Raw genomic sequence first — 25,000 nt, 5'->3', positions numbered from 1 at the left:
TCAATAGCATTGTGCGCTCTCCAACTGAATCAAACATGCTCGCACGTAATTATGCCTTCGGAGAGATAGCCAGCTTGACAGATTTACAGCTACGAATGTGCAAGGCAAATTTAATTCTGATAAAAAAAAAAAATCATTTTCAATTATGGGTAACAGCCATCACAATTTTAAGATCATCCTCTACGTAACAAACTGGGTTATTATAGTTAACAAAAACTAACAAGAAACCCCCAAAATAAAACATTTGTTACTTGAAATAAAATAAACATTAACTGAAACTAAGTAAAATGTAAGTTATTAAAAATGGAAATTTATTCCAGCTAGTTTCCACTGTAAATTGTTTTTTTTTTTTTTTATTGATTTAAAATTAAAGATTAAAGGGATAAATTTAAAGGGATAGGTCACCCAGAATTACATTTTTAATAATTTTTATAATTACATTTTTAATAATATATATATATATATATATATTTAAGAACATTATTTACATGTGATACTCTCCAAAATGACATTATAGGGTGATGCTGTGGAGAATAAATTAATCATCTTTGCACACAAAAACTTCTCAGTCACAGATTATTTTTAGGATCTCCTTGCTATGTTGCATTAAAAAATATCTTAATTTAGGGTCCATGGCGGTTTGAAGAGAGAGAGAGAGAGAGAGAGAGAGAGAGAGAGAGAGAGAGAGAGAGAGAGAGAGAGAGAGAGAGAGAGAGAGAGAGAGAGAGAGAGAGATTCAGATGTTTGGTGACGTTTAGCTGTTGTCTCAAGCACTTTTACATTTGCACATGGCCAAGGAACATGTGTTTCTCAAACCAACTTGTATTATTCATAGACTGCCTCCATCTCTCTTTCTGGTCTGAATCGTGCATGATGATGGTTTTAATGGAGCTTGTGCATTTATGCACGTTCACAGAAAGAGAGAGAAAAAAAAAAACTGAATTCAGTCAGAAAGATGAGTGAATATGATCCATTAAAAGCTCATTAATATCATCCAGCACTAACGACAGACATCAATCACACCATCCCAGATGGAAAAAAGCGTCCAGGTCTTCAAAATAAAATGCCAGTGACCGTCTCTATTTTGATGATAAACTTGAATCCATAACAGCTGAATTGTGATTGAAACAGCAGAGAATCTTCTAATGCGTGATTCTCGATTTTCATGCACACTCATTTTGCTTTTGGCCAGTGCAGATACAAAGATATAGAAAGAACTGGCTGGCTGGCTGTGTGTGTGAGAGAGTTTTAGTGTCTGTTTCAGCACCAACAGGCTGATTCGGAGGCAACATAACTGCAGGCAAAAGCTGCCCTCAATACACAAACACACACACATAAGCGAAATAGTTCTATTCTGAGACGACTTCCATTCCCTAACTCTGAATAAACTTCTAAACTTAAGGCTCAGATGACTTTCTGCATTTTAATACCACTGTTTAGTATATTCATTTAGTTTATTAAATCACAAGGACATGTTCCAACATAGAAAAAAATGCTACACTGTGAAGGCAATTCTGAATTGATAATGCAAGTAAAAGCCACACACATACACACACACACGCAGAACACTTATTTATTATTATATACTGTAGCATCCAAGTCAGCAGAAAACACTAAAAATGCACTTTAAGCTCTTTATCAACAGTTTTTGCAACAGCGTTTAGTGAAGAAGTGTAACAATGGAATGAAATATGTCTGTGTGCTAATTAGACCTCTAGTTTTCAATAGTCATCTGATTTTGTGCAGGGTGGTTGCTAGGGCACCGATGCAGTTGCTATGCGTTTATTAAGGTATTCTGGGTGTTTTCTGTGTTGTTCTTCTGTGCAAAACTGACTAGTACCATTTTAGGGTGTTGTATGTGTTTGCTAGGGCAGTGGTGATGTTGCTAACGTGTTCTGGGTGGTTGCTAGGGCGCTGATGCAGTTGCTATGCCTTTATTAAGGTGTTAAGGTGGGTTGTTGGGTTGCTAGGCATTGCTGTGCATTTATTGAGGTGTCTGTGTAAAACTCACTAACAGCATTCTAGGGTTTTGAGTGTTTGCAAAGGTTTTGCTATGTGGTCCCTAACATGTTCTGGGCGGTTATCGGTGTGTTGCTATGAGGATGCAAAAGGTGTTCTCGGGTGGTAAATAGGGCACTGATACAGTTGCTAAGGCATTCTTGGTGGTTGCTAGGATGTTGTTATGCAGTTGCTATAGTGTTCCAAATGGTTACTTGGCAAGTCACCCGTGTTAAATCCACTAGCACCATTGTGGTGGCCAAGGCTTTGCTATGCAGTTGCTAAGGTGTTCTAGGTGGTTACTAGGGTGTGGGTGTGTAGTTATCATGGTTTTTCTAGGATGCAAAGGTGTTTAGGGTGGTTAACAGGGCACTGATACAGTTGCTATGGTATTCTAGGTGTCGTATGTGGTTGCCAAGGCTTTGCTATGCAGTTGCTAAGTTGTCCTAGGCAGTTGCTAGAGCATCGTTATATGCAATTACTAAGATGTTCTGGGTGGTTTCTAGGGTGTTTTGTGATTACAAGGACATTGATACAGTTAAAACTAATGGTAATAAATGGTAAATTAATGGTAATGGTAAAAAATAATATACTAAGCAACCTAGAAAAATGTTCACTGCAGGAGGCCATTTGCTCTTAACGTACTCCGCTATTTTATGTCACACAGATAATACATCTTTGGAATCTGTAAAGACTCTACATTTATTTTTGCATGCTCAGAATAACTACAAAATGTTGTGCTTTTGTAAAATAATAAAAAGCGCTGTCTGCCATCTTGGTTTTTACGAATTTAGATAATAATAACAACAATTTAGATATGAAAAACATATCTATGTAGAGCGAAATGTCTACTTCCAGTTGAACCAATTCAAATGTAAAACAAATGTTCTCAGATTATGCAATCCATAAATTGTTAAAATATTAATGCAACCTCTTTACTGTTTTTCCCGGATACATTCATAATAATTAATTTCACCGGTGAGCTGTGGCAAGCTTTGTGTGCGTTTGAGAGCTTATTAGGCTATGTATGCATTTACAGGCTCATTATAAAGGTTTAAATGGTTTAATAATAAATGTGCGATTAGTCAACTAACGCTTAAAATGAACTACGACTAGTCGACCGGAAAAATCTTTAGTCAAGGCCAGCCCTAGAAAGACGTATTACAAAAAAACTGTAGAATGACATGAATTAACAACCAATAAGATGTAAGATATAAGACGTTAAGAGAAGAGAGTTTAAGAAACGCATCAGGTGACAGAAAGACGCTTTTACTCAAGAGATTTCACATTACTAAAGACATCATCATAACAGCCTGTCAAACCCATCATGTCGATCCACACCTGTCACACACAATGACACGGACTACAAACAGGTTTATGTCACACACACACACACACACACACACACACACACAGTCAAACTTTTACACACTGTCTCTCGGGGTATGTTAGATTGGAGTGAGTGATGGTCAGAATTCAGGGAGAAGCAGATAATGAAGCAGAGAGCGAGACAGATGCTCTCAAAGGGACAGGAGAGACAGACAGATAGAGAGACAGACAGTGTGTGTGTGTGTGTGTGTAGTTCCAGAGCAAATTTGGAGGTTTGAGGCCCGAGGGTTTGATATAATGAGACTCTCTGATACACACACACCTGAAATATTCACTCTAACATTCACTCTGAGTTCACACCTTACAACCTCACACACCTGCCTAAAATATTAACACACACAGCTAATGAAAGAGACAGAAACAACTCGCGACTCGCATGAGAGCTCATGGGATGTGGGAGGACATCTACGACATATTTTCCCAATCAATAAGGTTTGAGATCACACACACACACACACACACACACACACACACAATACAAGTACAGGCACACATGACCAGATCAGGAAATTGAATAAAACAACATTAGAACATGATTCCAAAGAACAAAATTAAGTAAATGAAGTTAAAAAAACAAAAACTAATGACGTTAGGGCGTTGTGTGTGGTTGCCAGAGTGTTTATGCAATTACGATAGAGCTCTGGGAGATATTTTAGACATTGCTATTGCTAAGATGGTTTGGGTGGTTGCCAGGGTGTTGCAATGCAGTAGCTAACAAACTCTAGATGGTGGCTAGAGTGTTTGCTTGTGTATATGGTTGCCAGGGAAGTGCTATGCGGTCGCTAAGATGTTCGCCTGTGTAAAACACACCATTCTGGGGTGTTGTATAAGGTTGCAAGAGTTTTTTCTATGCAGCTGTAGGGTGGGGTGGGTGGCCAGGGTATTGCTATGTGGTTTGTAAGATAATTTGTGTGGTTACTAAAGTGTTGTGAGCACTGGTTAATGTGTTGCGACATGGTTGCCAAAATGCTGGATGGTGGCTAGGAGCAGAACATACTAGCACAATGAAAGGGAGTCGCTATTTAGTTGCTAAGATGTTCTGGGTGGTTGTGGGTAACTGCCAGGGCACTGTTTTGTGGTTTCTAGGGCATTGCTAGTCATTACCAAGAAGTTGCTTTAATACTGGGGCTTCGTGGAAAGCACTATTGCATACGTTACGATAACAATGCTCGACTTTGCAAAAATCATATTAGACAAATTAGATTAAAAGATGCTTAATTATTTCTCTGTATTCCACTCGTATAGCAGTGTCTGCACTAGGGCTTGACGATTATCTGCGCCGATATTTATGAATATCTATATCGGTCATTTTCAAAATGATTTTGGCAGCAAAATAATTTAAAAACATTTAAAGAAAGTTTTTGTCAAAGCCCATGTCATTTAAGGTTTTAAAATTCATTTTACATCAGTCATATCTTTTAAAGTATCGGTCTACTTGATCTGTAATAATCGTTACTAGCAATGAAAAACATATTGGCCGATATCTAGTCCGCACAGCTTTCCAAGTACCCTCAACCGTGAATAGATGGGTTCGACAAATGCACAGTATCACCTTGTGAACTCGTTTGATATCAACATTCAGCTCACTCCTGTGCTATTGTACATGGACAGTCCGCATGCAGCTCAGTGTTTGTGACAAAAACTATCCATGTTCGTATATATGTTGATACAAAACAAGTCCACCAGGTTGCAATGTGTGCGTGTAGAACCTGTCCTTCAGCAGTCAACCACGTGAAGATACATAGAAAGCTGTGTGAATGTTCCCTGGATACCTCGGAATAAAAAAAAAAAAAAATTGCATCACACTAACAGCGAATGGACCATAGTGGAACGTGGGTGGCCAAAGTATACTTTGGGCTTAAAGGCAAAACGCAAATCCAGTCTGCAATGTAATCCAGCTATTAAACCAGTTTTAGAGCAAGCGAGAGAGTCAACTCATGGATGAAGGCGATCAGATGACAGAAGAAAGTCCTAATTAATCCAGATGACAGGGATTATCAGCTCTGATTCCACACTGTTGTGATGGTGGAACCCTGGAGCCCAGCGCTACATGAGCCTTATAATGAGATAACTGCAGACCAGAGACAAACATGAGATCCAGAGGCAGTGTGACACTCCAGGGCTCAAGAACAGACCTCAAAGGGACTGAGACTTAACACACCAACACACACACACGCAGAGCAGAGATAGCACTAATTCTTCACACTTGCACATCTCATGGATGAACTGTAATCTCTGGTTATGAATTATTGGTCACTTGAGTAGAGCAGCTTTGACATTTAAGAGTTTATCTGAGGGAGTCTAGTACATGAGGAGCGCTGAGAAAGTGACTATTCAAATAATAAAAAAAAAAGTTTAAATATACAATATTTAATAACATTTTTAGTAATTTCTTTAAATCTGAAATTGGATGACACAGAAAAATTAACACTTAAGGGTTAGTAAGATTTTTAATTAATGTTTTTTAATTAAACACTAAATTTCTAAAAAAAAAATTGAGTAAAGGCATTTATAAATGTAGCAAAATATCTATTTTAAACTTTATATTTATCCAGATTCTCTGGAATAATGGCTGCTGAAAATCTGGCTATGCGTCACATGAATAAATAACATTTTCAAGCACCTTATTTTTGGTTTCACAGTTTTTTGGATTAAATAACCCTAAGAATCATAAAAAAATAAATTGACCACAAACTTACATTTAAAAACCATAATTTATAAATATACATGCATTTAGAAACCAGGTTTTACTGGCATACAGGCTTATAATTGCATGATGGTAAGTAAATAATGCAAATAATGTAAAGTTACTTTAAATTAGTAATGGTGCCAATTATAGTCAGTTCGACACATGGGGTAACAAAAACAATTATAAACAAACTTCTGTCTCATTCAGCCTACTTTGAATTCAAACAACGTTCTCTGGAGTCGAGTACTGAATGAATGCATGAACTCTCCTCCGTCTGTCTGTCCCGCAGGGAGACTGGAGACAGAGATGGAGGGCTGTCAGGAGAGGATGCATTAACAGGCTTTATCTTCTGCCTGTATCTGAGGGAACGACTACACGCTCGGCTCTAAGTGGCATGAAGTATTCAGAAAGCCTCGTGTCGCTGCTCTGTGCGCATTTCGCCCCTGATTCTCAACGGGCCTGTGTGTTATTGTGGTAGTTTGGTGCTAAAATGCTGCCTCTATCTCTTTCCGAGAGGCTCATGGGAACTCAGAGAGGCATGAGAGGGTGATAAAGGCATAGAAACAGCCCCTGATCTCTCATTCCATTTTGCGCTCCATCGCACTGCGTTTGTGTGTCACAGGAAGTTGAGGATCCAGATCAGGATGAGCAATTGCACGTGGAACGGATGTCGCACACAACAATGAGCACCGCGCTCCACGTTAACATACACGGACAGTCATCTCTCCTTCCACGCGACTCCCTCCCTCCCCACATCTTTATATTTTCTTATCTGTCACTTCTACACACTTTCATCTCGGCGACCGAGATTCTTTTTCTCTTCCGTCACTTTCAATCGGAGTCTCTGTCGCTTTGATTGCGCCCGCTCTCCCTGCTTCTGCTCACCGATCAAACACAACGGCAGCATTAAAGGGGGAGACGGCACTTTGCAGATGCATGAGTTAATTAAAATTCAAAGATCGCTGTTAATTAAGCAAGTAAAGGCTGAGAGCGGAAAACATGTCAGCCGTGATGACCCACGGAAGACAAGAACGCTGCAACACGGAACACAACATTTACAGAACTGACAAAACAAGCAGGGCGAAAGTTTACAAAGAGAGGGAGAGAGAGAGAGAGAGAGAGAGAGAGGAGAGAGAGAGAGAGAGAGAGAGAGAGAGAGAGAGAGAGAGAGAGAGAGAGAGAGAGAGACAAAGAGAGAGAGAGAGTTTATTCCTCCAGTTTATATAGAGTGATACAACAGAGACCGATAGAATGACAAAGAGATAGACAGAACAACAGACAAATAAGTCACAGAATGATGGAAAGATAAATATATACAATGAACAAACAATATAGTATGATAATAAAATGAATGGATGACAGAAAAATGAAAGCGATAGAATAAATTAAAAAAGATGATAGATAGACAGATAGAGACAGAGAGATGGACGGACAGACAGAAACTTTTAAAATTGTAAAAGAAAATAGAAAATTTTAATCCGTTTTTCATTGTTATTGTAATATTTCTACAAATATTTCAACCTTTGGCAATATTGTATCTTTGCAGTCATGCCAATAAAGCAACTTTGAAAAGAATAGAATTGAATTGAATAGAAACAGACAGACAAAGACAGACCGACTGACAGAGAGAGATCGAACAAATGAAATAACAGAATTAATGAAATATGAGATGCACGAATAAACAACAAAAGGACAGACAGAAATAATGGTAGAAATACAGAACGAATTACGAAAAGCTAGAGCAAACAAAGAGAAAGAAAAAAAAGTTAGACAAATAGAGGAATAGAGTTGGGATGAATGGAAGGAGAAGTGATCGTGATAGAGAGACAGACAGACGGATGCGGTTGAGCGAGAGACAGACGGTTAGATGAAAACGAGAAGTGTGTCATGAATAATTGAGCAGAAACAGAGGTTGGGTTTTTAGATATAAATGTAAAAGTGGTGTTAGCAGAAGCCCGTCTCACTCTCCCTGTATTTTTAATAGGCGCTCTTTAAATATTCAGAGCTGCGGGGGGGTGAGGGAGGAGTGCAGGTTAAAGAACCTGAAAATGGACAAAATGAATGAATGTCTGCAGGGAATCTCTCAAGGACTGCATTAAGAGCCAAAGCCGCTCTGATTAGAGCCCAGACAAATGGAGGAGTAGTAATATCCAGAAAGAATAATTCACAGAGAGAGAGAGAGAGAGAGAGAGAGAGAAAGAGAGGAAAGGTGACATATTAAAGAGCAGAAATGAAAGGAGAACAAGCTACCGGGTGAAGGAGAAATGATGAATGTTAGTGGCGGAAATGCTCGGATGAAATTGGGAAAAGGAAAACGAGAGAAAGAGGTCATGAAAATGAGACGAGGGGGGAACAACAACACGCATTTCCATGCAACAACAGAAGCATGGTGAAAAATTAAACGTGCCTGCAGGAAAAACAGGACTCAAAGACACACACACACACACACATAAACGCAAAGTAGGACTCCAGGAATTAACACACACCCTTGTGCTTTAAAGGTCGTAAATTAAGGTCAGTTTGAAATGTACGAGGCTTTAAATACCACGACTGTTAAAATGTCACTTCATCGAGGATCGCTAACGACGAGCGCTTCTTCACGCACGGATTGCTCAAAAAAAAAAAAATTAAAATCACGCAAATCGGACTGAACCGTACGCTCAAGCTGAACAATAAGCATTTTTTTCGGAAAACTTCAGAAAACAAACTCGGGAGCGCTGATGTAAAATTTAATCAGAATAAATTGGAAAAGTTTCTTTAGGTGAAAGAGCCGAACGTGAGTTCCCACCAAACGCTGTTTGAATTAGAGCCGAACGCGGAAACCTACTTTCCAAGGGTCTGACATCCTCAATTCGGCGAGAGTTTTGTTCCGAGGTTCAGAGTGCGTAATTATTTTTTGTCTGTTTGGGCCTGAAGCAAGAGTCAGACACCATAATCAGCGATTAAAACGGAAAAATAATATGAAAATTCTGAGAGAGAGAGAGGGAGAGAGAGAGGAACAGCATGCTGCTATCAGCTTTAGGCGCGGGGCTTTAATTTCTTTGAAAATGCAAATTAGCTTCACTGCGTGTGTGCAAGCCTGCTCCCTGTGTGTGTGTGTGTGTGTATAAAGTACAGTATAACTCTCCAACTTTGATGATTTTTGATAATGCGAGGCAAAAAAATCTCTGATAATCTTGCAGCCGTGTCATCTCGCTCAACTTAATTTAATTGCACAAGCGTAAACGGCCCTAGATCCCCGCTTTTCTGCGACGATAAGAGCACACGTGCGAGTTCTGATATCTTGTCATCTGTATCTTTGAAGACGCATCTCTCTGTGGTTTCTCCCAGTTATTAGAAGCATCAAACGCTCGCGACATAAAATGTGAGCTTAACGCCGGCGGGGATTCGCGGTTAATGCGGTTAAAAAAATCGAATTAAAAACAATCTCGGTCTTCAATCAACGCTGCATGTTTGTGTGCATTTCTCAATATCTCGCCTGCTGGAGGAGGAAAATGCGACTATGCGACGCTTTAATATTGGAGATGTCAAATAAATGCAGAGACGTGAACAGTTGTATTGTGCGGCACACAGGGTGATGTTTATACAATGCCAAATGGTCGTTTATATGGTTTCCTTTAATCGAAATAAAGCTGAATATCAAATGAAAACCTTTAAATGAAGATTTTAATGAAGAAATGTTGCCTTGGCAATGAAGGTTTAAATACTAAAATCAAACGAAAAAAATTTAAATAAAAATTCTAAATTAAAAACTCAGAATGCACCAATATTACATCTAGCTGAAAAATAAGTACTAAAATGACAGTGAAATAAAACTAAATAGAAAATTCATACATACACGTGTGTGTAATTATATATATATATATATATATATATATATATATATATATATATATATATATATATATATATATATATATATATATATATAGTTTATAAATAAATTCAATATTCAAAAATAAGTTTGGGTCCTAAAATTGCTAAAGCTAATATTTAATTTAAAATTGAATTAAACCCTACAACTAAAATAAAATTAAATAATAATATAAAAGATATATATAAAAATGACAAAAGTACATCAAATGTAAACTAAAAGTAAAATAAATAAAAATAAAAATTCAAAAATAAGCTGAAGCACTAAAACCCTAAAATGCAATTAAATTGAAAATTAAGTTTTAGGTTATATAAAACTAATGGCTAAACAAAATGTAAAACTATAATGTAAAATACACAAAAGCTAATCCAAAATATTAATAAGTACTATACTACACTTTCAGAAATAAAAGCACAAAAGCTGGGGAGTACTTTTTCAAAAGGTACATGTTTGTACCTAAAGCGTCCATTCTGGTACCTTAAAAGGTACACATTAGTACTTGCAGTGTACATATTTGAACCTAATAGGTACAAAAGTGTACATTTGAAAAGGTATTGCCCCAGTGACCGCTTTTGTACCTTTATTTCTGAGAAAGCAGTACATAATACTAATATAACACTGACCCAAGCTATAAATAGAGGTCTCGGCAGGTGCATTCTTTAGGCCAGACAGTAAGAAACCTTGAAAATTGTGGGGAAGCGAGGTTAAAAAGAAAATTTAATTAAAAACAGTCTCCGTCTTCAATCAACGCTGCATGTTTGTGTGCATTTCTCGACATCTTGCTCTCTCGCCTGCGGAGGAGGAAAATGCAACCATGCGACGCTTTAATATTTGAGATGTCAAATAAACGCCAAGACATGAACATTTCTCTCCATTGTGCGGCACGCTGGGTCACATTCAAACGTCGCCATATGCTCGAGTGCATATGGCGAGAGACTCGATCGCGCTCCCTGTCGCTGGCTGCCGCTTCCGAAGGTAGGTCGCATGCGGAGCGCGTGATTTATCTGTTTTCACAGTTCCTTGCCTATTTACCAGCGCTTCTCCAAATCCCCATTAGAAATCTGCTTCTCTCTCTGCATCCTCCTAAAAGGGGATAAGAATTTGAATTCACAAAAGAACACACTTCCTCTCTCTCTCTCTCTCTCTCTCTCTCCGGAGCTTGTTTAAAAAGTGGCTAATCTCCCAAAGATAAAGCACAGATTAAAGCGCGCTAAAACGTATCTGCGGCTCCAGCGAACGTGCCGCATTTGAATGCAAACGAATGCTGGAACGGAGAAACGGCGGCGGCACAAAGGCGCAGACGGCTTGCTTCGATAATCTGTCGCGTTTGGCAGAGCCGGTGAGGCCAATGAACAGATGTGTTCGAGCGTGATAAAGGAGGTTTAAATGCGCAAACCGGAGAGTTACGCAACCCCGGCGAGAGAAGAGGGTCAGAAACGGCCCGCAAACAGGCTTAGGAGGACCAAACTTCACCTTTCAGAAAAGAGACGGGCACCTCGACGCATTAAAGCGAGCCGCGTGAGAGAACGGCGTTTCTAGAAAGCATTAAACGCACAGGCGCATGATGACTCGATCGTATGAACGCATTACGAGGCTCGTCTTTAAAAGCTACAGCAAACCCCAGGCTTCAAAAACACGAGCGGATGCACACAGAATGCCGAAGTAAAGGGAACAACACAAGCGGACTGTGGGTATCCGGGAGAGAAGAAGATCTCGGCTCTCGTGTTAGCGGCCCGTGCATTAACCTCGACCAGAATGAAAGAGCCAGATTATGCATCCGCTCGAATTCTCTGCACACTGCAAAAAACAGCGAAAATATCATTCATCCGCACGTATTTATCCATTAGAACTTCAGACCCGAGCTGCATGCATTACTCGGAGACATTTCATTAGTGCTGTTTGCCAAGTCAGCCATCATTTCATGGGTTATTTGAACAAACCCCCCCCCCCTCACACTATGTATTCAGATGCGGTGCATAACTTTTGTGCTTTAGGCATGAATGATACCTCCAACTATGTGCTTGTAATTTTTCACTTTTAAAAGTTAAACTACTACAATTGATTTCTTTAAAAAAAAAAAAAAAAAAAAAAAACATACAATGGAAAAAAAAAAGTTTTACGGCAAGCAAATAATAATAGCTACATTCAAATTAAACTAATTTAGATGAAAGGTAACAAAATCTGTTCATTTAAATGTAGCTGAAATGAACTGATTGCCACCCCTTACCATTACACTTTGTTTTTGTAAATTCAATAAATTTTTTCGCTGTATATCAGATGAAAAACCTGAATATGAATGAATATCAGACATAATTAGAACAAGTTCATTATTGAAATCATTTAAAATAACTAAAAATGAATAGAAATAATTTTAAAAAGCTAATTAAAAAAAAAACTAATTAAAATCAAATGGAAAATTAAATAAGAGCTGACTGAGAAGAATTTAATTTAGAAGAATTTAAAATTAATAAAGCCGAAAAATTAAATAGCACATAAAATAATGAAAAAGACCGTGTCCTTACTACACAACAGGATTCCAGAGATCAGTAATCTGGGCAGACGCGTTACATCAATCTAATATATCAACCAATCAGAAGAGTGTGGGGGCGGGCTCTCTCCAAAAGTGCACTGCACTGACAACGAAAGGGTTGCTTAAAATCTAATTCATAAATATTAAACCTTTTTAACAATATTAAATGCACATACTAAGTGACTGATATGGAATAAGCTTTTCTTGCCAATTCATAGTTTTAACGTACATCAAAGGCTGCAAGATTCTAGCCAAAATGTAAATTAAGATTTTTCTCCATGGGAATTAACAATTCTTATTTTAAAAGTAATTTTTTCTTTATGTTAGAGCCCTAAAACTGAAATGTAAAAGCTTTCAACATACGTTGTCGAACAAATACAAATAAATTAAATAAAAAATAATTAAAGGGCACATGTGCTTTTGCTCCAATTGACACAGAACCTTGAAGGTTCTTGGCCAAGAACGCTAACCTGTCAACATTTTGAGGGTTCGGTGACACTTGAGATGATTGTGTGAAAGGACACATGATGCAAGTGACAGTCGAAAGCAGCAAATGAGGGAGAAGAGAAAGGTGGTGGAGATTTATGATTGATTGGTGAAACTGGAGCTTGTGTGATCAATACCTGCAGCAGGATCTGAATGCAGAGAAATAAACTGAAGTGAATCGCCGTCATTGTATTCATGTATGAATAGAGATTGTGATTTTTTTTGCCTTTTTGACTAACCGTGCAGCCCTAGGTGTGTGTGTGTGTGTGTATATATATATATATATATATATATATATATATATATATATATATATATATATATATATATATATATATATATTTTTTTTTTTTTTTTTTTTTAATTTTCAAGAACTGAGGTAAACACACAAACTGATATAAAAAAACTCACATGAGACGCTTTTAACTTTGAATTCAGCACAATCAGTACCTGAAATGATCACTCTCATAGTTTGTCTGTTGTTGTCCTAGCCGCGATGTCGCACAAATAGAACGTGTTTCTAAAACTGAAGTATCTAGTGACACTTAGAAACCCAACAACAATACTACCCATAACTCCTTAGCAACAGCAAGCAACTTCCTGGAAACCAACTACAACATACAACACTGGCCAACCACAGCACTCAGAGCCCCACAGAAAAGTTCAGATTTGTACAAACCCAGCTCTTTTAATAGAAATTCAATTACCAACGTGAAATCTGACTAATATTAGTTGTAAACAAACGCACACGCTCAACATTAACAGCATTAATTTCATGCAGAGAGAAAATTCATTTTCTTCTCTCAAGACACTGGCGGTAATTTACTCTCCCCGAGACACTGGCTGTGATTTATGGACATTATATTATAATTATATTAGATTAGCTATTTTTCATCATGAGAAGGTTCCATAAATCTCAAATCCAGGTATAACTTAAGCGTTACTTAATAAAATATGTGATTAACTTTAAATGGTGACATACGTAACACAATTGCTTCATAATTGGTGAAATATACAACATTACGGCTATTATTTGACATCAAACAATCTTCCTTTGAAAAGTGCTATAAATATAAATGTGACTGGAGGAATTTTATTTTTTATCTTCCACCTTTTCCATGAATCAGAAAGCTACTGTACCTTTAAGACTGCAATCAACCGATGTTACAGATGTAATCTTATGCTTTATTTTAAGTAACAAAATTTCAGTTTAAATTTTATTATATTTATAAAATTCAGTTTCATTACAATAGTAAAATAAATAATTAAATGAAAAATAGAACATGTGTTGTTTTGACAAGTTAAAGCACAGTTTTTTTTTGTGTGTTAAAATGAAATGGAAATAGAGATACACTAAACAGAAAAAGAAACAGAAAAAGCGCATAAAAATGCAACAAATTTGAATGTATTTAAAAATGCAATTAAACTTAAGAACTATATAAATAAAACAACAAAAATGCTTATGGCTATGTTACAACAAATACTAAATTCTCAAACAGTTTTTGTATTTTATGAGGATTGAAGGAAAAACTGGTATGTTATGCAAGTATACCATGTATATCAAGTATGTGTGTTATGTAAGTATAAGTATACTACTGTAATGTTATTGAATACAATTTTTCATGTTATTTTACAGTGCATAAAATAATTTTAACAACTTTTGATCCATTCAACACTGAAAAACAATCAGCGAAGATGAATAAATACCGTAGCAATGTTAGTTCAAGGTAACTATGTTTTTAAATGTTAACAATTCAAATCGTATTGTAAAGTGATACCGGAAAATACTTTTCGGTAGTCTTTTAAAAGTGCAAGAAAAAAAAAAGTTTTCATCCTTTTCATTATCGGTTATAATAAGAAAAACAAAACGTGTGAATGCCAGATAACCAGACGGAGAGAGGAAAAGATTGATGCGGACGAATAAAACGGCAGGATGGAACATTTTGAAGATATTACCGAAAGTCCTTTTACTTTGGATAGGCCGGTCAAGAGCAATTTCCTACATCCCACCAGCTGAGCCACACAAAACGGCCTCCAATATAAGTGAACGACAGACTCGGAGGGACCGTAAAGCAGCGGTTAATGGCACAAAACCAGCGCGGAGATAAGAACAGGCCGTACAAACACACACGCTCATATCAGCGCACTTCAGGGAACCTCTGGGTTTATGAGGACATTAAGACCTGACTTTATATCTGGGCTTCTGGGAATGGTTGAAGCAGGTGGTCTATTCTGTAGACTGTTTTATGAAGGACACATTAAGATTGAGACCCTTATAGACAAACACAGCAGACGAGCGATGTGAGGGCTTGTGTGTTCCAGCAGCCCGTGAGGACCAAAACAAGAACGTATTAAGAGAATTTTATGAAGGATTTAGACATGGCTGTCTTCTGGGGACAAGAAAGATGAGGACAGTATGTACCAGAACAAGCCGAGGTTAAAAACTCACGAAAACATGTCCAAGTTATATTGATTTTTAAGAAACGTAATAAAGCAATAATAAATGATCAGTAAACCCAAATAATAAACGACAAGCAATAAAAAGCCAGGTGCAGGATTCCGTGCATATTCACGCCGTGTAATTAAATATGACATTTTGCATTATTCTTTTTTTTTAATATAAGCACAGTTACTGTACCTTTAAAATTACTAAAATGTTAAAATGCTGTTATAACAAGAAACCAGTGCTCACGTTCAGGAAGAAGCATTTAAGACACTTGTAAGCCTCCTGTAAGTACACTTCAATTAACATTCCACGGAGACCGGAGGTGGACCACAGCCAAACATCCTGACGACCTTTAAACGTCCAACAACTTAATCAACCACAAACGAGCGAGCAAACGAGGGTCGCGAAGGATAGCATCGATTGAAATGCTGTGAAAGTGCAGATACACGTTTAGCATCATAAACGATCATGCAAACATACAGGGCTCGCAAAACAAATCCTTTTCAAATAAGCAACAAAAACACAAAAGCGGCCTAAAGGAAAAGTTGTGTCTCCTATTATGATGTTTTTCCCAAATACTACTTGCTGATTAACTATCCCGAGATTTCAACGGGTGATACTGACACAGTAGTCACATATAGGCTCACATTTTTTTTGGGAACTTTTCCCATAAACGCCACTATATTGTTCATTCAGACTGATTTGCTAATGCAGAGTATGTGAAAATACAAGAGGCAGGATTTTATCGCATTAACCAGTCACAGCTGAACATAACCATTCATATCCAAACATATTTTGATTGAGGCATTGTTTCCTCTCACACCACTTTCTCCAATTCATTTTCAATTAACCCCCTCTAAACTCTAAAGGCATGCTTAGGGGGTCTGTTTGTGGAGGCATATATGTACAAAAGATAGGGCCCAATTTTAACAAATCTTAGTGCATGGTCTAAAGGGCACGGCACAGGTGCAGGTCTGAACCCACCTTTACTAGTTTAATGACGAGAAAAACAGCATGCTCAGCAGATGGTCTAAAAAGGTTGTTCCTATTCTCTTGAGTAATGGGTGTTCCTTTGGACGTGATTTTGCGGTGGATTTGCCATTTACAAAGACTCAATGCATCTCCAAAGTGCATGGACAAAGTAGCCTAATTCTGATACATGCATCGACTATCCATTATGATCATGCATGCATTTTTAGATTTATGCAGCCTAAACAATAATAATCTTTCATATTGCATATTACTAAAGCGCTCTTTAACAGAAAAATGACTGTGCCGTTGGCTTTAGGCCAGGTTTTAGTTGGTCACTGGCACAGTCTATTTCAGTAGCCTTAAAATAGCAACACACCAACAATGTGTCTGAACAAAGCTTTGAGCACTCTGTGTGTGTGTGTGTGTGTGTGTGTGTGTGTGTGTATATACAGGAGTTGCACAATGAAACTGAAACGCCTGGTTTTAGACCACAGTAATTCATTAGTATGGTGTTGGGCCTCCTTTTCCCTTTGCTCCTTTTGGCCCTTTTGTAGGGTCAATACAGCATCAGTTGGTTTTGGGAATGACAGTCCTGCACAGTGGCCAGAGGGATTTTGAGCCATTCTTCTTGCAGAATAGTGGCCAGTCAGGAAATGTTTTAAGGAAACGGAGTGATTTGATGAACATGAAAGTGAAGTTGAACATCTCCCATGTCCTGCACACCAGATTTCCCCAGATGTAAATATTGTGCAATATATAATAATGCAAGTATTGGGCCTAGGGAATGCCATGATATTACAGCCCAAACCATTACTCTGGGCATGCAACACTCAGGGTGGTACGCTTCTTTGGGGCTATTGACCCTGTGGATGCTGACACCACCCTGGATACCATGGCTCCTGATACATCGCAAAGACTTGCTGTCTGGGTCTAACAAGATGTGCACCAACAATATATCCTATTTTAAACTCTGTTATATCACCCATAATGTTGTGTGCATTGTACATTAAGCTGTGTTATTAATGTACTAATTAAACCCTCACACACCGCTCTTAATGGTGGAATTTGCAATCAATGAAGATTAGCCACCAGGCTGGTTAAAATTTAGCCATGAAACACTAAATTGGGCAGTATATGTGTGTGTATATATGAAAAGTTAATTTGCAAAACCGATAACTTGAAGCATTTTTTGAAAAATAATGTTTGAAAAAAATTTAGGTTTTATTTTATAATTTTTTAAATTTTATAAAACACTATATCTATAGTAATCAACATTTGAAGCGGATCAAAAATTCTCTTTATCAAAGTTGCCCTAAGACAATAATGCAATTTGGTTTTAGGCTATAGGACAAGCTTTGATGAAATGTTTTGATCCACTTTTTGGTTTTCGACCAGTGTATATGAAATGCGTTTAAAAACTTGTATTCAGTGAAAAAAAACAAACAAACACGCATTAATTCTTAATACCTAGAAGACTTCTTCCTCAATGTGCATGATAATCTGGATCGCACAGTTTACCAAGTTTCAGCAACTTTCAAATCCCATTTCTGCTTGTCAGCTACTGTATCCAAACACACTGTACTCCAGTGCCTCAAAGCCTTGTTTTCATTCCTCTCAAAAATTAAATACGGCACTACCCTGACTAAGGACTATCGCATCCACCATTTTTTTTTTTACAGACATAGAAAAGTTTGGTGTTTCAAACTCATAATTAAGGCTTTATGTGGCTAGGAGTTGTTCATGCGCCTTTAACTCACATTCGATCTTTCTGATATGACTTCCACTATAAAACAGTGAGATCACCAGCCAGATCTGTGTATGTGTGTGTGTGTCCTCTGCTGTCACATTTGTGGCTTTGGGTTTATAACTCTAAGTGCGTCTGGACATCAGGGACTGATATGAGACGAGACCAGCCACGAGAGCGTGTGTGAGAGATGATAAAGTAGGTCGCCGTATACATCAGAGGAGTCTCGTGTGTGTGTGTGTGTGTGTGTGTGTGTGTGTGTGTGTGTGTGTGTGTGTGTGAGAGCAGAGGTGAGGGGCTGAAGCGGCTGCCGGGAGCCGCGAACGAGATCCTGAGAGACTCGCTGGTCTCCGTGGAGACGGGAAAAGCAGGCCGCCAGCGAGACGGAGAGCAACATTAAAAGACACACAGAGAAAGCCAATCAATAACACACGCACAGCGGAGCCGTGAAAACAAACCTCACTCGCTTTTAACTCGCAAAAATAGAGGGAAAACTGCAGGAAAATAAAAACGGCAGAGACAGACTATAAAAATGCTGCATCCATCAGTCTCTCGGTGTGTGTGTGTGTGTGTGTGTGTGTGTGTGTGTGTGTAATTGGACAGGTTCAGCCATCAAAACTCACACAGCTCCTTAAAAGCACCTCAAAATGCCTTCACAAGAAACTACTTAAATGATCAAGGGAGGCAATCTACATTTTTATATTTTTCAACGAAATCAAGTGCTAGTGCAAAATGCATTGCTGTGATCCATGATTTCTTTGCCAGGCTGTTGCTATGCGGTTCTGGATGGTTGCTAGGTGGTCTGTAGACATGGTTCAGGTCTTTCGATGTGGATCAGTGGGATTTTTCGCTTGTTTTCTGGTCCTGCAGGTGAAAATGGTGTCTGTCTGATCACTTAGCAAACTAACATCCCGTCTCTCCTCAACAATGCACATGATTTTATAAATCATTCATGTTGAGTTAAGTGCTGTGGTTCAATATTTATACATCACGTCCTGCCAAGGTGTTATTTTATAAAGAGGCAAGCGACATAAGCCATTTGTTCCATGTTAATCATACAGAAAACTGTACTTCCACTATAAATGGTCATCAAAAATGGACTGAAAAACTAACAAGTCTCTCATAATTCACAGGTAAAAATATTTCAAAAGCCATTAGAAAAAGTGTGCACACTCTTCTTGTGTGAACATAGAAAGTCACTGTTCTGAAATGATTAATCCATCACAGGAACAAATTACATTTTAAAATATATTCAAATAGAATTCATTTTCAACTGTAATGGTATTTTATAGTCTGCTGTTTTTACTGTATTTGTGAATAAATAAATGCAGCTTTGTTAAGAGAGACTTCTTTCAAAATCATTCCTTCCTTTTGACTGGTAGTGGTTTTAGCTGAAAGCAAATGTCCAAAAATACAATCCGACCAGCGTATCTCTACAGTGGAAAATGTTTTGGAGAATATTCTTGCTAACGCTTGCTAAAAGGACCTGCCACGGGAGTTCAGTGTGAGAATGAGCAACAATAACAAACAGCCACAGAAAGAGAGAGGAGGATCGTGTGCTCGAGGTCCTGTCGCATTACATCAACGATCAGTGCCGTGACCTCACTGGAGAGGTCATCGACCCGCGACCCCACCGTCAGCACACCAAAGGAGCAGAGGTCGGAGGTCAGCTCTGGCTGTCGGTGGAGCGCGTTCGCTTGGCTGGAGAGAGTGAGATGACTGGAGGAGAGAGAGAGAGACAGATACGACTGCAGCCGCCTGACGGAAGAGAACAACAGAATCCTGCTCAAGGACGGACACACACACACACACGCAGACGCTCGTGTTTTACGGACAGGATCGGACAGATGGAAGATCTGAAAAGGGCAGCATTCATTTACAGTCAGATATCAGAAAAGGTTATCCTACATCAACTCAGACAGCTGGACACACACACGCGGTGCTCAGGTGGTCCTGAGGAAAACAGCTGCCAAAGATGACATTTCAAGGTTTCGTATTCCATATTCAAAACAGAAAACACTCTTGAGTGTGTGTGTGTGTGTGTGTGTGTGTGTGTGTGTGTGTGTGTGTGTGAGAGAGATTGCGGCCGATGCATGACAACATCACACTCTTTGAAGGTCATTTGCTGAAGGGCGAAGCCACATACACAGACCTAAAAAGCTCACGCGCATAGACACACACACACACACACACACACCTTGTTAAAGTCGACAGTGCTGTATATCGTATCGGATATAAATATGCAGTAAAACTGTAAAGGCCAGTCATAGAGGACAAAGAGCAGGTGGCATGAAACACACACATCTGACACTTGCTTCTTGCTCATTTCTAATTCATGAGGTGCTTTTGCATACAGGCCCCGAAAATATGACATCCGGACGAATCTCACGGACCCCTTGAAGATCATGTGCAGGTCATATTTCACCCCAAAATATCAAGGAATATATAGAGAACAATCATTTGCAAAAAGGAAGAGGCTACTTTTAGTACCATTAAGATGCTTTGCTCAGTTTGTTTGTGCTGTGTCCAGTATGTTTTTTGGGTTTTTTTGTTTTCCAACTAACCAACTATCAAGTAATATATCACAGAAATTCAACTTATAATAAATAATAAATCAGGGTAGCAATTATTGCTGTAAAAAACTAATACATCACATTATTTCACATTGATTAAACTATAATCCACTATTTTTCTAAATACAAAAATGTCCTACAAATATCAAGAAATTAACACTAGTTTCTTCTTAAGTATTTTACATGTACTTAAATATACTGCATTATACAGACAACATATATATTTTTTGATATTAGTATCTAATACGGCGTAATTTGTGTTGTAATTTCAGAACTTTAACTTAATCTAATAAATAATAATTTTTTTAAATGTTCTAAATATTTTATAAGCAATAAGCAGCAATAAAATACAAATGAAATAAAATCATAAAAATTACTTCAATAAAGCTAATAAGAATTACAACAAAAAAAAATACAAATAAATATTTGTTTGCATTTTGCCTTTTTTTGTTTAACAGTTGATGTTGTTTTTCTTGAACTTTCTTGAGATTCACCTCCTTCAGTAAACACACGCGCACATACACACACACACGCCTCTCATCAAACTCAGCACTGGTCCTGATGTTGTGCTCTACACTGAGGTGACACTCATCCCTGTATTCTGTCATCCATGTTTGGCCCAGTGTCTCGCATTGAGAGTCTCAGCGGACGCGGACACACACACACACACACACACACAGAGATGCGCAAGCACAGAACGAGGGCTGTCTCTTACCTTTAGAGGCTGTGTTGAGTAAGACAGACAGAGGAAAGAGAGAGACAAGTTTAATGTGTGACACCTGTGTGTGTGTGTGTGTGTGTGTGTGTGTGTGTGAAGTGACTGGAGGATGTCTGATCTACTCACTCTTGGTCTGGGTGGAGAAGGTCAGGGTGAGTTTGGCAAACAGCTCCTTGTTCTCAAAGCGCTCCTCTTTGGCCTTCACCCAGAAACTGCCTTCAGACAGATCCTCTGGCGCGATCTACAACATACAACACTCATCAACACCTTCATCCTCTTTCAAATATCAGTCATCCAATCAACACCTGTGATCCATCACTCAATCTATGTATTCGTTCAAATCATATATAACGTCCACCTAATTCTAATTCTCACATTTTCTCCAAAGGTCAAGAAATAGAGCACAAGAGACCTAGAATTAAGAATAATTCTATACTATTATAGTATTTATAAAAGCATAAGTAACATCTTAGCATAGGGACTAATTCTCACAATTAACTAGTAGCTTATTAGCATGCGCGTCATTAGCTGTTTGTTATTACTGATGGAGCACATAATAACTTATGGTGCATGACCATTTTAAATTTCTTCAACATTCCCAATGGCTAAACTTAACTACCTTACCAACCATTAATAAGCAGCAAATTAAGAGTTTAGAAAAAAGTAGTGGTTAAGAGTAAGAATTTTCCCCAAACTAAACTAACCAAACTATATAATAATAATAATAATAAACAAAATAATTTATTAAAGTTTTTTTTGAGTTAGCTGAATCCGCCATTTTTAAAGTTGTAGCTTTATTTTGTAAACAGTAAATTTAGCAATTTTTTGTGTCCTTTTTATGTCATTATCAGTCATCTATTTTTAGAATTTTTCTTTAATTTAAAAATACAACTCAAATGTAATTTGAATATTTCATTTTTCTGTTGTGTGCTTGTATCCCATTTTCGTTAAACATTTCTGACCAAGTAGGTTTTTTTTTTAACCAAAAAAACATTTCAGCTTAATAAAACCATTTCTATTACCTTTACTCGACAATAACACCGCCGCAAGAGGCACAATAATTCAAACTAAATTCTTCACCTGCGTGAGATCAAACCCCACAAACCGCCATGTACAAACAGTTCTGGGTATAAAACCTTATTTACGATTGGTTGGGTCAGTTGGGCTCCGCACGTTGCATCGCTTAATCTAATGACACGCGCTTAAGGAACTTCTTTGCATGATTATTACAGCCAGCACATTTATTAAGTGACATTGTGCCTAACAGCATCCCGTCCAGTCGTCTCATTGCTTTAACGCGCCCCTGGTATCGGGACAATATCATTAAGCGGACTCCGCCGATGCGATCATGCGGTTCAAATGCGTTCCTCCTTCATTTACAGATGCCGTGCTGACTAATGGACCTTAGTTTGTGATTCTACAGTCCGGGGCTTTACTTCACCCCATTCGAGAAGATGAAACGCCACTGAGCGCTTTCTCACAGTCTCAACTCATAACCTCATTTACGCAGAAGAAAAACGCTGCAAGTCTTGGGAGTAAAATGAGTTTAACAGCAGCGAACAGGCTGTCAGGATATGAGCGCTGCTCCTCTGACTAACCGCCTTCAGACACCAACCAAAGACAGAATGAGAAATGTAGAACACGGATTAGAGGAAGACAGAATATGATAATAGACAGAGAATAAAAGAGGGGGAAACTCATTAAAACGGATCCCGATTTTACGCACAAAGGAGAGAAAGGCGACACGGTCCCAATGCACGCTGGGACGGCCAGACAAAAAACACTCGCTGCTTCTGTAATTCTCTCATTCTCTCGCTGTTAATGCACATCGCGCAAACCTTTCTAACGTCCATCATTCTGTCTTTTATGGTCCTGTGGCTCTGTTATCTAATGCGGCTAAGCCATATGGTGGGAGAGGAAAAAAAAAAAAAAAAAAAAAAAAAAGTGTCATTTTTTTTTTTAATATGAATATATCTTGATTTATGCATGTAGGCTACCGTTCAAAAGTTTTCAAAGGATTTCGTGAAAGGAATTAATACTTTTATGCAAAAGTACGAGGATGCATTAAACTGATCAAAAGTGACAGCGAAGACGTTCAGAACGCTACAAAAGATTTCGATTTCAAATGAATGCTGTTCTTTTGAACTTTTGGAGTCAAAGAATGCTGAAAAATAAATTGCAACACCATTTCAACAAAAACTAAATACAAAGCAGAAACCGTTTTCAACAATGATGATAATCGTAAAAACGCTTCTTGAGCAGCGAATCAGCAGATTAGAATGATTTATGAAGGACTGTGCGACACTGAAGACTTTTTCGGTGATTGAACAATTAAAGCCTTTGTGAGAATGAGAGACTTAAAATAATCTTCCCAACCCAAAACTTTGGAACAATAGCGTATTCGAAACACCCCACTTTTTATTTTTTATTTTTTGGGGGAAATAGGCTCATTCTCCAACTCCCCCAGAGTTAATAAGTTGAGATTTACCGTTTTTGAATCCATTCGGCCGATCTCCGGGTCTGGAGATAGCACTTTTAGCATAGATCGTTGAATCCAATTAGACCAAGCAGCATCGTGTTGAAAAATGACCAAAGAGTTTCTATATTTTTCCTATTCGAATCTTGACACTTCTGTAGTTGCGTCATGTACTAAGACTGGCGGAAAAAGAAAAGTTGGCCGGTATGATGAGGAACTATAATCTCGTTCTGGAGTAAATAAATATCAAAGAAGTTTGCTGCAGCAGGCGCAGTGATATCAGGCAGCTGGGGACTATTTTCCACAGGAGCTGCGTGATATCACTGCACCTGCTGCGGCCGTGATACAGAAGCAAACTTCCTTGATATTTATTTACTCTGAGGGAGTCGGAGAACGAGTCTAAAGCGGAGTGTTGATTTAAACGCGTTAATGTAATATTTACAATGGTATTTAATATTAATCACCAGGTTTTGTTAATATTATTCTTTTCTGTTTTGGTTAATTGTACACTTTTAGTATTTCGTTGGGTTGTGTTTTTTTTTACTGATCTATAATAGAGAACATTATATACAGAACATAGCTTTTTAAATTCGTTTTATTTCAAATGTTTAAAACGCTGCTTTTCCAACTACCCGAAATGCACACAAAAATAAACGTGTTTTATTTCAATAAATGTTTTATTATTTCAAGATTGAATTCGGTTTTATTACAACTTTATAATTTCAGTATTTGAACGAAAATAATGTTCCTTTAAATAAGAAATAAAACGACTTTAAAGTTTTGTGTGTGTTTTTTTCATTACCCCAGGCTTAAACCTGGTCCTAAACTACAACGTAAATCCGAGCTGTTTCAACTGAAAGAAACTTTTACTGATTGACCTTAAAACATGTCAGTGCCACACCAATATTTATAGACATATTTATAAAAATGACTTAAATGTCTTAATTGAACTATAACCTAATCCTGGCTTAGGCTAAGCCCCGTCTATGAAACCGGGCCTTTCAAATAGTCAAAATGCTTTCAGTTTTACTTAACCGTAATATCCCCGCTTATAACAATGTCAAACCAAAATCATACTGAAAATATGAAGCGCTTGAGAACAATG

The 25,000-nt window shown here is 37.9% G+C and overlaps 1 protein-coding gene across 4 annotated transcripts in view; it reads right to left on the bottom strand.

Moving 5' to 3' along the window:
* The window catches only part of LOC122357594 (protein diaphanous homolog 1), a 96,209-nt gene that overhangs the window by 29,925 nt on the left and 41,284 nt on the right, over window positions 1-25,000 (bottom strand). For 3 of the 4 annotated variants that reach the window (XM_043257009.1, XM_043257011.1, XM_043257012.1), the window contains 2 exons: window positions 21,546-21,660; window positions 21,417-21,425 (listed from right to left, as the gene is read on the bottom strand). In XM_043257009.1, coding sequence (XP_043112944.1) covers window positions 21,417-21,425; window positions 21,546-21,660 — 124 coding nt within the window. The remainder of the gene's footprint in view (window positions 1-21,416; window positions 21,426-21,545; window positions 21,661-25,000) is intronic. The other variant, XM_043257010.1, reaches the window with a different exon arrangement.

The sequence above is a fragment of the Puntigrus tetrazona genome, chromosome 14 (genome assembly GCF_018831695.1).
Source record: "Puntigrus tetrazona isolate hp1 chromosome 14, ASM1883169v1, whole genome shotgun sequence".
NCBI classification, from domain to species: domain Eukaryota; kingdom Metazoa; phylum Chordata; class Actinopteri; order Cypriniformes; family Cyprinidae; genus Puntigrus; species Puntigrus tetrazona.
This window is presented reverse-complemented; position numbering and strand designations above follow the sequence as displayed.